The 16,581-nt window shown below is 40.5% G+C and overlaps 1 protein-coding gene across 1 annotated transcript in view; it reads left to right on the top strand.

Annotated features, from left to right (window-relative positions):
• The first annotated feature begins 1,628 nt into the window (after window positions 1-1,628).
• The window catches only part of plch1 (phospholipase C, eta 1), a 300,261-nt gene continuing 285,308 nt past the window's right edge, over window positions 1,629-16,581 (top strand). Inside the window, 1 exon segment of the mRNA XM_060924490.1 lies at window positions 1,629-1,692. Within this exon segment, the coding sequence (XP_060780473.1) occupies window positions 1,629-1,692 (64 nt within the window).

Raw genomic sequence — 16,581 nt, 5'->3', positions numbered from 1 at the left:
TCTTGGAGTGGCAGCGGCTCTCAGAAGTAAAGATGGGAAGAGGATCACCAATCCCCCTAATTCTGCGCCGACAAATAGTGGAGCAATATCAGAAAGGAGTTCGACAGTGTAAAATTGCAAAGAGTTTGAACATATCATCATCTACAGTGCATAATATCATCAAAAGATTCAGAGAATCTGGAAGAATCTCTGTGCGTAAGGGTCAAGGCCGGAAAACCATACTGGGTGCCCGTGATCTTCGGGCCCTTAGACGGCACTGCATCACATACAGGCATGCTTCTGTATTGGAAATCACAAAATGGGCTCAGGAATATTTCCAGAGAACATTATCTGTGAACACAATTCACCGTGCCATCCGCCGTTGCCAGCTAAAACTCTATAGTTCAAAGAAGAAGCCGTATCTAAACGTGATCCAGAAGCGCAGACGTCTTCTCTGGGCCAAGGCTCATTTAAAATGGACTGTGGCAAAGTGGAAAACTGTTCTGTGGTCAGACGAATCAAAATTTGAAGTTCTTTATGGAAATCAGGGACGCCATGTCATTGGGACTAAAGAGGAGAAGGACGACCCAAGTTGTTATCAGTGCTCAGTTCAGAAGCCTGCATCTCTGATGGTATGGGGTTGCATTAGTGCGTGTGGCATGGGCAGCTTACACATCTGGAAAGACACCATCAATGCTGAAAGGTATATCCAGGTTCTAGAGCAACATATGTTCCCATCCAGACGACGTCTCTTTCAGGGAAGACCTTGCATTTTCCAACATGACAGTGCCAAACCACATACTGCATCAATTACAGCATCATGGCTGCGTAGAAGAAGGGTCCGGGTACTGAACTGGCCAGCCTGCAGTCCAGATCTTTCACCCATAGAAAACATTTGGCGCATCATAAAACGGAAGATGCGACAAAAAAGACCTAAGACAGTTGAGCAACTAGAATCCTACATTAGACAAGAATGGGTTAACATTCCTATCCCTAAACTTGAGCAACTTGTCTCCTCAGTCCCCAGACGTTTACAGACTGTTGTAAAGAGAAAAGGGGATGTCTCACAGTGATAAACATGGCCTTGTCCCAACTTTTTTGAGATGTGTTGTTGTCATGAAATTTAAAATCACCTAATTTTTCTCTTTAAATGATACATTTTCTCAGTTTAAACATTTAATATGTCATCTATGTTCTATTCTGAATAAAATATGGAATTTTGAAACTTCCACATCATTGCATTCCGTTTTTATTTACAATTTGTACTTTGTCCCAACTTTTTTGGAATCGGGGTTGTATATAAAGCCTTTCTAACCCTTTGGTGTTATAAAAGTGCTATATATACAATTTAACAAGCAAAGAAATGTCACATTCAGAAAAAAATATAAATAATAAAAATTGATATCACTGTCTGCCCACACTATTACTGTAATATCACTGTTAACATACACTGTTTGATCAGTTTTGTGTTTCCATGTTCTATGTTTGCAAAGGTGTGCAAACTTTTGCACTCAGTTAGCATTAGAACCTGAAGAAGCAACACTTGTCTCTAACTCAGTGTGATTAAGAATTTCCAGATTTGAAAGTGTGATTTATTTCCCTCCAGGTTATCCCTCCCTCTTCGTGACTTCATCGTGAGCTCGTGCAGGATGGATGGACGTGGAAGCGTACAGTACTGTCGCCACTTTCTCACCGACAACAGCACATTTCACGGTCAGTCTGATTTTCAGATGCAATCTGAGATGTGGGTGGAGGCCGTGTTCAGGTCACTACCCAAGCAAAAATATCCAAGATAGAACTGAGGTGGTTTTAGGAGCGAACTTATTCATGTGTCACATTGTCTATTTCTGAATCCCACCCTGACGGAGCAGCCCAGAACCCAGATCTCTGTTTCTGTCTTTATTTCACACCACTAATTTATTTTTCACATTTATTTTTCCACATTATTATTATTATTATTATTATTATTATTATTATTATTATTATTATTATTTTAGTTTTTATTTATATATAGTTTTTATCAATTTAATCTATATTGCTTAGTTTAGTTCTTATCATGTATAGTTTTTATCATACTTGTTATATATTATTGCAGGTTTTTTTATGATATGAGACCAAATTGTGTGTAACTTTGAATAATTATAGAAATAATTTTGTACAGTTATATTATAGTTATTTGAAGTTTATTTTTTTAATGAAATAAAGATTGTCTATGACTAAAAATTATTATTATTATTATTATTATTATTATTATTCACAATTTCTTTTACATTATTTATTTATTTTTCCCTTTTCCATATAATTAATTTATATTTTTACATTTTCTTTTTTCTATGTTTTCTCCCCATGATTCAGTAATTATCCCATGTTAATATTTCCACATTATTATTATTATTATGAATAATAATAATAATAATAATCGCATCTCATTATCTCTAGCCGCTTTATCCTGTTCTACAGGGTCGCAGGCAAGCTGGAGCCTATCCCAGCTGACTACGGGCGAAAGGCGGGGTACACCCTGGACAAGTCACCAGGTCATCACAGGGCTGACACATAGACACAGACAACCATTCACACTCACATTCACACCTACGCTCAATTTAGAGTCACCAGTTAACCTGACCTGCATGTCTTTGGACTGTGGGGGAAACCGGAGCACCCGGAGGAAACCCACGCGGACACGGGGAGAACATGCAAACTCCACACAGAAAGGCCCTCGCCGGCCCCGGGGCTCGAACCCAGGACCTTCTTGCTGTGAGGCGACAGTGCTAACCACTACACCACTGTGCCGCCCTTCCACATTATTATTATTATTATTATTATTATTATTATTATGAATAATAATATTGCACCGGGGCAAGGTATTGTTTTCGGTGGGTTTTGTTTGTTTGGTTGTTTTTTTTTGTTAATGATATTATGGGAAAATGGGTGGGCCAATCTTCATGAAACTTTCAGGACAGATGGGCATTGGTCTCAAATAGAACCTCCAACATTTTGAGGGTCATCCGGTCAAGGTCGAGGTCACCAAAAAGGTCAAAATCATTTTTTCGCGGTATCTTCCTTCATATTCATGCAGATGTGTTCTGATTGGCTGAGAGCAGTACGGTGTACGAATGAGAATCAGAATCATGTTTACTGGCCAAGTATGTTCACACACAAGGTCAAAATCAAGGTCACCAAAAAGGTCAAAATCATTTTTTCACGATATCTTCCTTCATATTCATCATAAGTGCTACCGGGCGAGGTTTGTTTTGCCTGGCAACACTTAATAATAATAATAATAATAATAATAATAATAATAATAATAATAATAATAATAATTTTATTGTTTTCATGATTCATTTATTTTTCCATCCCATTTATTTCCATTTTTATTTTTCCAAAGGTTCCCCCCCGCCATGATACTGCAATTTTCCTGTGCTAAATTTTCAATATGTAGGGCATGTTTTTTATTATTATTATTATTATTATTATTATTATTATTATTATTATTATTATTATTATTATTATTTTGTTATTATTATTATTATTATCTATCATTTTCCCCCATTTTTTCTTCTAATGATTCATTTATTTTGCCAAATATAGAGCAATTAGGGTCCCCTCCCCCATATGATTCATTTATATTTTTACATGTTTTTTCACATGTAATACACGTGTTTAGTTTTCCATGCTTTTTAAAAAATGATTTATTTATTTTCTCATATTAATTTTTCCCCATGTTGGGCATGCTTTCATAAAAAAAAATCATTATATATAATAAATATAGGGTACACATGATTTTCTCACATGAATAATTATTTTATACACGTGATCACACACTGTTCACATGACGCTACATGTGTTTATTTGAGTTCCCGTACTGTTTTAGGGCATATGCACCTTTAAAATCACATATTGTTATATCATCACACCTGACAATCTTATGATCACATGTGAAATGTATATGATTTTTCCATAAGGGCTCTGATTTCCTTATCACACTTGATGAAGTTAATCAACCAGGCATTTTCAGGGTAAATATGCTCCACTTTGGTTCCACAATAGGCTGAGATAGTCACATAGTCAAACCCTTTTTAAATACTACTACAAAAAGATAAATATTTAAGCTGTGCTGTAAACATCAAATCTTAGATAATTTGCCAGAAGGGTAACACTGCATGTCTCATTATTTATTAAAATTAATTTTCTATATGGTCAGCACGGTGGTGTAGTGGTTAGCGCTGTCGCCTCACAGCAAGAAGGTCCGGGTTCGAGCCCCGTGGCCGGCGAGGGCCTTTCTGTGCGGAGTTTGCATGTTCTCCCCGTGTCCGCGTGGGTTTCCTCCGGGTGCTTCGGTTTCCCCCACAGTCCAAAGACATGCAGGTTAGGTTAACTGGTGACTCTAAATTGAGCGTAGGTGTGAATGTGAGTGTGAATGGTTGTCTGTGTCTATGTGTCAGCCCTGTGATGACCTGGCGACTTGTCCAGGGTGTACCCCGCCTTTCGCCCGTAGTCAGCTGGGATAGGCTCCAGCTTGCCTGCGACCCTGTAGAAGGATAAAGCGGCTTGAGATAATGAATGAATGAATGAATGAATGAATTTTCTATATTGGGTCTTTGATTTACAAAAATGCAGTTTGTACCAGTGAACACCAGGGGGCACTGCGACACCACAAATATCTCATTCCAACCCTGAGTAGTAGTGTGACAAAATAAAAAGAATTCAATCATATCTGCGAATTCAGAATGACAGCAAAACCATTAGACTCAAACTTAATTACATTTCCTCAAGTGTGAAAATGGCACCAGTGCCACCAGACTGAAATAAAATGTATTTTTACGACAAATATATCAGTGGTCACATGATTTTTTTCTTCGAACACACTGCTTGCTACAGTCTGAAGGGAGGAATTTTAGATTAAGTGGAAAAGGTTTTATTATAGTGCCATTAAATATGCATTTAGAAAAAGCTCTCAGCAGGTTTGCTGCTAGTTTACAGCTCCATTTACAGCTGAATAATGCACCAGAGGCGAGAGAGAAGCAGTTATGGAGCGTGCCAGGATCACTGATCTGACCATTTGTCATTGTAGTATTGCTGTGCTAAATGTACAGGGTGTGAAAGAGGCTTCATGTACAGTTTAATGTGTAACTGCAGGGGTGTAACCAGTCCCTCTTGGACAAACAGGAAATGTGATGAAGTGAGGAAATTACACTCGGTATTTTGGGATCGTTAAAGTTGAATAGTGGTCAGTATTTTAAATTTTCAATCATTTTAAATGATACGTTCTTCTCGTAGCTATCTACAGGTTCTCAATCTCTGGGAGAAAAACAAATAATGTGGATAATTAACATTCGACCAATCAGAAAAACAAGCCATGGCTTCCTCTGGGTCACTCAGGTTAGCTGTCAATTCAGAAATCCTTGCCTCTTGTGCTCAGGAAGAAACTGAGGTTTCACATACTGACATTTATTAAACCCTTGAACACTGGTTCATTTTGTCCTATGAAGCAGAAATAGTTCTGGGTATGACTTTAAACTGCAACTGGTGGTGAGTCTCAGGTCCGGGAGGACTTGAGTATAGATAGTTTTCACTGACGTCACGGCATTCTGGGGAACGCCCTCCAGCCGCCATCTTGTGGGTCAAACAAAATGGACCATCGCCATTACCGACTACGTTATCTCGGACGAATTTATGAAGTTATATAGTCAGTTTTCTAAAATAAAGATCAATGTCGGCAAAATCAAGCAAACAGAAGTATATAGATACATTAGACGACATCTCATGACAACGGTATGCAGCCAAACTGGCCTTGATTGGGGGAATTGACCCCTACGAAGTGGACAAAGATGCATTTTCAAGTGACTATGCAGGACTGCCAAAGCCTGAAACTGCCAAAGCCTGCTCCAAAGCCTGAAATTGACTTCATCAAACTTTAAAGGCTGTCTGATATATACAACTTTATATATTCACAGCGCGCCTTTTGGCGGATGCCGCCTTTTTCACGGCTGAATCGCGCAGATCCGATTTTGTTTTTTTTAGGGGGGGCGTTGGAGTGTCTGATTATAATTTCAAAGTAAATTCTGTATTAAAATTACTAAATAAGCAAATCCGTTACAGTCCATGAAACAGGAACTATAAGGATGAGAAAAAAACCAGTTTAAATCGGAAAGCTGCACACCGCTCGGGTTGCGCAAATGTGCGCAGCTTTCCGATTTAAACTGTTTTTTTCTCATCCTTATACTTCCTGTTTCATGGACTGTAACGGATTTGCTTATTTAGTAATTTTAATACAGAATTTACTTTGAAATTATAATCAATCAGACACTCCAACGCCCCCCCTAAAAAAAAAAATCGGATCTGCGCGATTCAGGCGGCATCCGTCAAAAGGCGCACTGTTTGCATCCCAAACACAAATCAAATCATACAGAATAGACCTAAAATGTTTTTCAAAAATGGCCCTTGTGTGAGTGAAGTGACAAGTTTCAAATAGAAACGTAACAAACGAGCGATATTAAGTGTACATTACAATGTAAACGTACAATCAGCAGTTCCAGTTAGGCATTCTCCAGAGATTGTTTACATGATGATGTTTTGGTTTCCAAAAACAAACTTAAACACAATTGATTGTTCATTTAAACAACTTACCACTTATAAAATGATCGGAGCAGACTTTGCTGTGTTTGGAAGGCTGATAATCCTTGCGGTTGATTCTCGCAAGCTATAGATTTCTCCTTTGTATGCTGAGTTTCTTTGTTTGCTCGCCTTTGTGCTCCCGTACAGTGGGAATTCCATAAAAGCTCCGCTTGACGTCATCATCTGACCTATTACGACAGCCGTGAATACAACAGGTGTGCACCATTGCTAGCTTTAAATAGCCTGCTTGGGTTCTTTTGAAGACTTTGTACTCATGCGTTACAATGTGTGCTCAGTCACCCGTATGGTAAGCTTGACCCACAAGATGGCCGCCACTAGGGAATCCCCAACTCTGTGACATCATGTGAAAACTATCTATTGGGGAAAGTGGAGTTACCCCTTAATCACCATTGCTTCCTGGTCCGCTCTGACCCGGAGTCGTAGCACCTGCCTGGGTTCCAGCGATGGGTTAAATAGTACATCACCAATAAGGCGCTGGCAGCAGGGTGCTTTTTGGTACAATGTGGCAGAGGAATCCAACAGGGTCAATGGTGCACCACCAGATGGCATGTGGAAGAGCCACTCAAATGGCCAATGGATAGCATCACTCGGCAAGTCAGTTGTCACTGTGGGGCAACTTCCATACCTGTCAGGTCTGTGGCACTTTTATGCACCACTTGGCATCAGGTCTGGAGGTCCAGATAGACAACACGATGGGGGCACGACATCGTTTGTCTTACCTTACTGTGCAAGGCACTTTGTTAGAAGAGGAAAATGGTATACGAGAGCTCACGAGGCCAGACATTTTGTGGTGGCTCAGCCAAACCGTTCATGTCACTTTGGTGCGGGTGGCTCTGTCACTCTGGTGCAGGCATCGTGGCCCATCTGCGTTTCTGTGCATCCTAATGAAGCAATCATCATCACTAGTGATGAACAGCTGCCAACAATGATGAATCAGAAGGCTGCGAATTTGAATTACAAGGCTGACAGGAAGTGACTTTTGGGCCTTTAAAGGTGAAGTCAGCTCTTTTTAGGTCAGAACACAAAAAGTAATATTTTGTATTATAGTAATGTGAACCACCAAAATCCAATAAATAACAACAATAAACCATCACTAACTGGTAGGCTTGAGATCCATGCCTTTTTCATGTATTGATAATCAGAAAATTTTCCCAGAAATAAACAAACAAACCGGGGCGGCACAGTGGTGTAGTGGTTAGCGCTGTCGCCTCACAGCAAGAAGGTCCGGGTTCGAGCTCAGCTCGGTTGTGGAGCTCTTGCCGAAGTGTTCCTCACACCTCTTTTAAACACACTGTTCAGTTTGACTCTAATTTAGTCTTTATAGCCGAAAAGCTTTTAGTGCATAATGCGAGGGAAAGAGAGACAGAGAGAGAGAGAGAGAGAGAAGGAAAGATCCATTGACCTGTCTGGAGAAGGGACGCGAGTGTGACAGTTAATTGCGTTGGTATCCTTTCATTTCGTCCCATGGGCCCCTTTTCTTTCTCTCACTTTTTCAACAGGCCATGCTCCATCTCTCTGACTTGCTCTCTCTGCGATCCCTAGTGGTTTTCTCTGTCAGACCCACTGATACTCTGTTTTCCTTGAGTTAGTGATGGACAGAGACAGGAGGAATCGATTTCCGTTTATGCGAGAGAGGAAAAGTGGAGAGCTTTTTAAAAAGTTGGTAAAAAATGACATTAAAATATATTTGTGTGTGTGTGTGTGTGTGTGTGTGTGGCTATAACTACAACATATACGGTATGTGTGTATTCACACTTCTTGCTGACAAGCCAGAGGGAATCGAGTGCCTTCCAGTTTCCTTCTGAGGAAAACATTCAAACCCACACATAATAGCTATAAAAGGAGCTCACGTCATTAAATGAGACATAACCATCCACGGTATTGTGTTTCTCCTTGAGACTTTATCGATCTCGGAGAACATCAATAAGGCACTGATTTGATCCAATTCAAGTCAAGTCAAGTCAAGTTAATTTGTATAGCGCTTTTAACAATAAACATTGTCGCAAAGCAGCTTTACAGAATTTGAACGACTTAAAACATGAGCTAATTTTATCCCTAATCTATCCCCAATGAGCAAGCTTGTGGTGATGGTGCCAAGGAAAAACTCCCTCAGACGACATGAGGAAGAAACCTCAAGAGGAACCAGACTCAAAAGGGAACCCATCCTCATTTGGGCAACAACAGACAACATGACTATAACGTTAACAGTTTTAACATGAAGTCAGTTTCGTTGATGTTATAAACTCTTCATTGATGGAAACTTGAGTGCAAAACTGTTCATGACAACTGCAGTCCTAAAGTTAGCAAGTCAACTGTAGTCCTCAGCCATAAAAGCATTACTGTAAGTGTCCAGAGCATCTTCCAGGTGTGACTTTCAACTGTCCATATGGGGCCGCCCTCCACAGGAGCGATACGATGAGACTCCAACCAGACACAGGGCACCAGGATGGATCAGGCAGGTCCGAGGAGCAGAAGAGGTCAGCATCTCGATCCCAGGACCGACATGTAACTCAGAGGGACAGATTTTTTTTTTGGGGGGGGGGAGAGAGAGAAAACACAGGTTGTTAGGTATGCCCAGTGTCACCTGAATAAGTAGGAACAGTATACATATTGCACTGAGTACAAGCAGGGACTCCGGCAACTAACTATGACAGCATAACTAAAAGGAGAGAGCCAGAAGGTAACACAGGCATGAGGGAGCCCCGGGACATAAAGCAGCAGCCACTACACCATCAACAAACTCGAGTGAGCAAGCGAGTGGGGACTGACAGCATCCATACATCCCGGTTTACCAAAACACTCTGTCTGAGGACCCTCCAGATCTACTCCTTTACCTCATAAACACCATTAACACAAGGCTTCACTAAACAGATATGTTTTCAGCCTAGACTTAAACACAGAGACTGTGTCTGATTCCTGAACATTACTTGGAAGGCTGTTCCATAACTGTGGGGCTTTGTAAGAAAAGGCTCTGCCCCCTGATGTAGCCTTCACTATACGAGGTACCAGCAGATAGCCTGCACCTTTTGATCTAAGTAGGCATGGCGGGTCAGACAGGAGCAGAAGCTCATTCAGGTACTGTGGTGTGAGACCATTCAGTGCTTTAAAGGTCAATAGTAGTATTTTATAATCAATGCGAAATTTGATTGGGAGCCAATGCAGTGTGGATAAGACAGGGGTGATGTGGTCATATTTTCTAGTTCTAGTAAGGACTCTTGCTGCTGCATTTTGAACTAACTGGAGCTTGTTTAGGCACTTATTGGAACATCCAGACAGTAAGGCATGACAATAATGGGTCATTCCGTGCCAACTCACCTAAATTTCAGGAACTCCCCCACATCACCGTCTCAGATTTTACTCAAAAAATTCTCTAATCAAGAATCATATGTTTGTACCACACATGCAAAATATTAGCCCCCAATTATGTTGTAGTTTTGGAACTACAGGCCTTTGAAATATTGATGTCAAAACACCACGTCGAAATTGGCTCTTTCCCCAACTTCAGAGACCCATAACTTTTTATTGCAGCTATCTAGAAAGTTGTGTGTGCAGATTCTTACTGAATGATACCCACTCTTTTCAAATCTGTTGTCAGAAAGCCTCTGAAGGACATACTTTTTGCATAATAGGAAGCCAAAAATGGCATTTTGGCCAAAATCGCTTAAAATTCATTAAAACTCAAAGGGGCCTAGTAGAAATATGAAACTAGTTAGATTTTTTTCCTCATTACATAGTAATTGTAGGGTTGTTATCTGTTCACAGAAACATATTTTGCGATGAAAATTATATTCCTGAATTTTTAAAAATTTTTTTAACATCTTACGTCCTTTCCGAGGGGGCTAAAATAGGGCATTTTTGCCATCTTATTTGTTAATGTGGCTAGGGGTTTAGGATCTTCTAGTTTTTTGTGAAGATGCTCTCATATAAGATGTAACTACTCCCTGATTTTTTTTAACAAACGCCCCTTGCTTCATATTTTAATAATTTTTTTTGTACATGGACAGTTTCATCATTTTTCACTTTTTTCCACATTCAGAACTCTGTAACTCTACATTGGAAAATTCCTACTAGCAGCTATTTCAGATTTACATACACTGACATACAAATTTTCATATTTTAGTAGTAGTCTGCCCAAGAAATTCATATTTTTCTTTCTATTGGGACCTAAAAACAGCTATTTGGCCAAAAATGACAAAAATGTTGACTTGATATTTTTCAAGTTCTGGAGGGAATGGGCTATTTTCCTCATAAATTAAAGATGTGGTGACTTTTTCTATCCTGGAACAAGATCTCATCACAGCTTCTGCCCAATTGCACCCACTCAGCTGGAGATGAGAAGGGTTTCTTCTGATGTGGTACCATCATCGGTAGTGGACATAGGACCTGAAACCACACCAGTTTTACAGTCCCAGTTACAGGCCCCAAGCCAAATGTCCCAATCTGCACCAAATATGTACCAGCCAGGCAAATATATTGCCTGTGTTTATGACAGAAAATGGTACATTGGAAATATTGTCACCAGAAATGAAGAAGAAAATGATGTGTATGTCAATTTCATGAGACAAGGACGAGGCAACACATTCTCATGGCCACCACAAAGCAGGAAAGATGAATGTTGGGTGCCTTTGCTTCATGTCCTTTGTGTGGTAGAGGCCCCAAACATAAAAAGTGGGGGACGCCATTACCAACTAACAGAGGATGACTTCAAACTTGTGAAAGACTTAAGTTTTAACTTATGTACTACTAGATGACAGTTTATGAGTGTCTTAGCACATCACATGAAACTGTACTGCCTGTGAATGAATTACCCATTATCACGGATGCCCATATTTGACTTTAAATTATGGACAAATCTTGTGATGTTTTTCAACATCATGATCATGGATCATTGAATGTGTTAATATGTCAATAAAACCTCATTGCTAAATGTTTTGTGCTTACACAACCTTGAAGTATATAAAAAATACTACTCCAGAATTTTGTTGTTATTTTTCTATATTTTCCAAGGATATTCAACAAAAATTGCAATTATACCTAAAATTTTCTAATTGCAAAAAATAATATACAATACAGAAAAAGTTGTTCAGGAAATGTGTATGCCTAGATTAGGTTCTTATAAGCCTTAATTTGTGTGCAAAACACCCCTTTATTATTCCCTTGTTTATTAAAAGCTGCCCAGCGTTTTTGTCATTTTTGGCCAAATAGCTGTTTTTAGGTCCCAATAGAAAGAAAAATATGAATTTCTTGGGCATACAACTACTAAAATATGAAAATTTGTGTGTCAGTGTATGTAAATCTGAAATAGCTGCTAGTAGGAATCTTCCAATTTAGAGTTACAGAGTTCTGAATGTGGAAAAAAGTGAAAAATGATGAAACTGTCCATGTACAAAAAAAATTATTAAAATATGAAGCAAGGGGCGTTTGTTAAAAAAAATCAGGGAGTAGTTACATCTTATATGAGAGCATCTTCACAAAAAATTTGAAGATCCTAAACCCCTAGCCACATGACCAAATAAGATGGCGAAAATGCCCTATTTTAGCCCCTCGGAAAGGACGTAAGATGTTAAAATTTTTTTTGTAAATTCAGGAATTGAAATTTCATGGCAAAATATGTTTCTGTGAACAGATAACAACCCTACAAATACTATGTAGTGAGGAAAAAAATCTAACTAGCTTCATATTTCTACTATGCCCCCTAGAGTTTTAATGAATTTTATGTGATTTTGGCCAAAACGTCATTTTTGGCTTCCCATTATGCAAAACGTATGTCCTTCAGAGGCTTTCTGACAACAGATTTGAAAAGAGTGGGTATCATTCAGTAAGAATCTGCAAACACAACTGTCTAGATAGCTGCAATAAAAAGTTATGGGTCTCTGAAGTTGGGGAAAGAGCCATTTCGTCATGTGGTATTTTGACATCAAAATTTCAAAGGCCAGTAGTTCCAAAACTACAATGAATTGGGAGCTAATATTTTGCATGTGTGGTACAAACATATGATTCTTGATTATAGAATTTTTTGAGCAAAATCTGAGACGGTGATGTGGGGACCCTTAGGTGAGTTGGCACGGAATGACCCTAATCCAACCTGGAGGGAACAAAAGCATGAACTAGTTTTTCCATGTCATGTAGTGACATTAAATTTCTTATCTTAGCCATATTTCTGAGATGAAAGAAAGCTATCTGGGTAATGTTACCAATGTGAGTTTTGAATGAAAGACTGGGGTCAATAATCAGTCCGAGGTCTTTTACTGCTGCACGTGAAGAAACAGAAAGGCCATCCAGAGTAACTGTGTAATCAGAAAACTTACTTCTAGCTGCATGTGGTCCGAGTACAAGTACTTCAGTCTTGTCAGAGCTAAGCAGAAGGAAATTAATAAGCATCCGATGTCTAATGTCCTTTACACATTCCTCAATTCTATTAAGCTGGTGTCTCTCATCAGGTTTTGCAGAAACATACAACTATGTGTCATCAGCATAACAGTGGTAACTACTACAATGTTTACGAATAATATCACCCAGAGGTAACATATATAAAGAAAAAAGCAGTGGACCCAAGACAGAACCTTGTGGAACACCAAACTTTACCTCAGTATGTCTAGAAAAATCACCATTTACATCAACATACTGATAACGATCAGTTAGATAAGACCTGAGCCAGGAGAGGGCCGTTCCCTTAATTCCCACAACATTTTCTAGTCTATCCAGAAGAATGGAATGATCAATGGTATCAAATGCTGCACTAAGGTCAAGCAACACAAACAGCGAGACACAGCCCTGATCAGATGCCAACAGTAGGTCATTTACTACTTTAACCAGAGCTGTCTCTGTGCTATGATGAGGTCTAAATCCTGACTGATACATTTCATGGATGTTATTCCTATGTAAATATGAGCATAACTGCTGTGCCACAGCTTTTTCAAGGATCTTGGAGATAAAGGGGAGGTTTGATATTGGCTGATAATTGGACAGCTGACAGGGATCAAGGTCAGGTTTTTTAATTCACTGTTCATCCATTTGCTGGAACATTCTTTCATCATCACATAGTCAGCTTGAGGGGGGAAAAGGTATGTCCTGAGTGATCGACCTCATCCAATAAGTCAGTACACACACCTCTCCAGCTCACAGTGATGCTGTGGACAGAACTTCAGCTAAAGGTCATGGAAAAATATGAGTTTTAGTATCTATAAGTTCTGACCAATCAGGTGGGTAAAAACCAGTGTTGGGGTCAAGTCACTAAACCTCGAGTCCAAGTCCAGTCTCGAGTCCCCGGTGTTCAAATCCGAGTCATGAAAGAAAATTCCGAGTTGAGCCCACTACTGATCCGAGTCGAGTCCAAGAACAAAACTCCAACTGCACCATTTGACAGTGGCTGTTGCTGCCTTGTGTTGGACTAACATTACTGCTGGACTGCCCCATTTTAGTTAATAGACTACAGATAAAAAGCTTATTCGTCACTCAGCAAGCCCCACCCACTATCAACAGGGCAAATAACTTGAGAGAGGGTTAACACAAACTAGTTCATCGCTCAGAAAGCAAGCCCCGCCCGTTATCAACAGAGCAATGAACATAGCGTGTCACTTCCTTCTCTGGGTGGAGTCTTACCAAATGGCGATTGAAGTTTGAGGTCATCCCCATCGTCTCCTCGATAGTTCTTCTACATATGGAACACATAGCAGTGCATTTTTTCCCACTGCACAAGAAGTCTGTATAAGCAAAGCGGACAATCCTAGCGGGGTTCTCTCCAGGCATTTTAGCACCATTAATATTAGTTTGTTCCTGAATATGATGTATGAACAGGTGAATGTGCATTCTATTGCACGAAATTAGTACAAAAATGAATGTAGATATAAATATCTGATGCCAAATTATTATGATATGCTACAAAAAATAAAGAAAAAATCAGAGTCCTTATCTCCAATTTACGAGTCTGAATGCAACAAATGTATGAGTCCGAGTCATCAGTGTTCAAGTCCAAGTCAAGTCACGAGCCCGTAAAATTAGGGCATTTGAGTATGACAAGCCTGCTATATACTGTACATGTAACAAATGCCGCTTTTCCACTACAAACGCGGCTGAGTCGGGCTGAGCCGTGCCGTGCTGAGTTGGGCTGAGTCGAGCTGAGCGGGGCTGTTGGGGTTGCATTTCGACTACAACCGCGCTGAACCGTGCTGGCTGGAAGTGGGTGGACACATTGGGTGGAGTTAGCGAAAGTGGGTGGACGTCACGTGATGTCGTTAAGCAGCGCAAACAGTGACATCAGTGAGCTTTTAAGCGGTAGTCTCACGACCCGAATAGTAAACAATAAACATGGAGTCGTTAGTGTTGCTGGTCTTGGTGCTGTGGCTTGTTGTCACCGACAACGCCAACAGATACTGGCAAGAGCGTATAGATGAGGCGAGGCGCATAAGGCTTCAGAAATTCTCGTAATTCTTCTTCTTCCGGGTTTACGGTGTTTACAGATCCCAGCGTGCTCGCGGGGCGTGTGTGGGAGTGTGAGGACACTCCTCCTCACCAATCAGTGCACAGGGGAGTGTCTGCTCACGCCCCCAGCCTCACTCGGCTCGCTTTGGCTCGCTTCAGCCCCACTCCAAAACGGTGCGAGTTTTAGGGGCTAAGCAGGGCTGAAGCGAGCCGAGTCGTGCTGTTCTTTGGTAGTCGAAACGCGAGCCATGTCGGGCTGAAGTGAGCTGAAGCGAGCTGAAGTGAGCTGAAAAAGGGTAGTGGAAAAGGGCCAAAAGTGTCCTGTAAGTGTATAGGATGGATTATGGATGAGGATCTGAATCGTCACATGGGAATAAACTCCTCTCACTTCCACACTGAGCTGGAAAATAAAAGAAAGACGACACAGGCGACCTGAATTTAGCCCAAAACCAAATTATGCTTCTTTTCCTGTGTCTGAGAAAAGTGGCTTGTGGATTTATGTAAGCACTAAAATTAGCCCAGAGAGAGAGAGAGAGAGAGAGAGAGAGAGAGAGAGAGAGATCCTTCCTCATGTCCTCATATACCTTCGGTTATCTCTGAGCCTGAGAATTGTTGATCATGACATTGTTTTGTGTTTATTTGCTTATTCATATCCAGTTCAGAAAATATCCTCTCATACTCTCGGCTCTGTATTTAATCCCTCAGGGGGGTTAGAAGAAGAAGAAGAAGATCTATGAGAGCCATGTATTTGGATATAAATACTTACTGGAATTAAAACACTGATTTATAGCAATTGGGGAGGAATAATGTTAAGCACATCATATCAAGCATTGTTCCCTCAAGCTTGGGTCCTCTACCAGAGGCCTGGGAGTTTGAGGGTCCTGCGCAGTATCTTAGCTGTTCCTAGGACTGCGCTTTTCTGGACAGAGATCTTGGATGTTGTTTCTGGGATCTGTTGGAGCCACTCTCCTGGTATGGGGTCACTGCGCTGAGGGCTCCTATCACCACAGGAACCACTGTTGTCTTCATCATCCACATCTTTCCTAGCTTGTCTTTCAGCCCTTGATACTTCTAGAGCTTCTCAAGTTCCTTTTTCCTGATGTTATTGTCACTTGGTATTGCCACATCTATGACCACAGCCTTGAGCGGCTGGATAGTTGGTAACGTCACTGACTTCAGTGCACTCTGATGCAGGAGGTCACAGGTTTGCTCCCTGGTTGAAATGACTCCAGTGAGGGCCTGTAGGCAAGGCCCTTTATGCTATCTGCCAACCTCATCAGTGAGAGACAGAAAAACAAGTCATACTGATTCAGACGTTGTCTGGCCTAACAAGGTCCGCGTCAGGTGTTGAGGAACCAGGGCAACCTGATGAGAAATGGACAACAAAAGCAAGACACTCATGGACAAGAGCTGAGAACACTGGACTGCTGAAATGCTACCTACGCAAGTAACCTCAGTGAGAGGGGTTACATGGGAAGGATGTGGGACATATATATGCTACTGTTAAATACATATATCTTTAACAGTTATTCCACGAAATCGAGT

This window comes from Neoarius graeffei, chromosome 6, assembly GCF_027579695.1.
Source record: "Neoarius graeffei isolate fNeoGra1 chromosome 6, fNeoGra1.pri, whole genome shotgun sequence".
Lineage (NCBI taxonomy): Eukaryota > Metazoa > Chordata > Actinopteri > Siluriformes > Ariidae > Neoarius > Neoarius graeffei.
The sequence above is the reverse complement of the archived record's forward strand: the minus strand, read 5'-3'. Positions and strand labels throughout refer to the sequence as shown.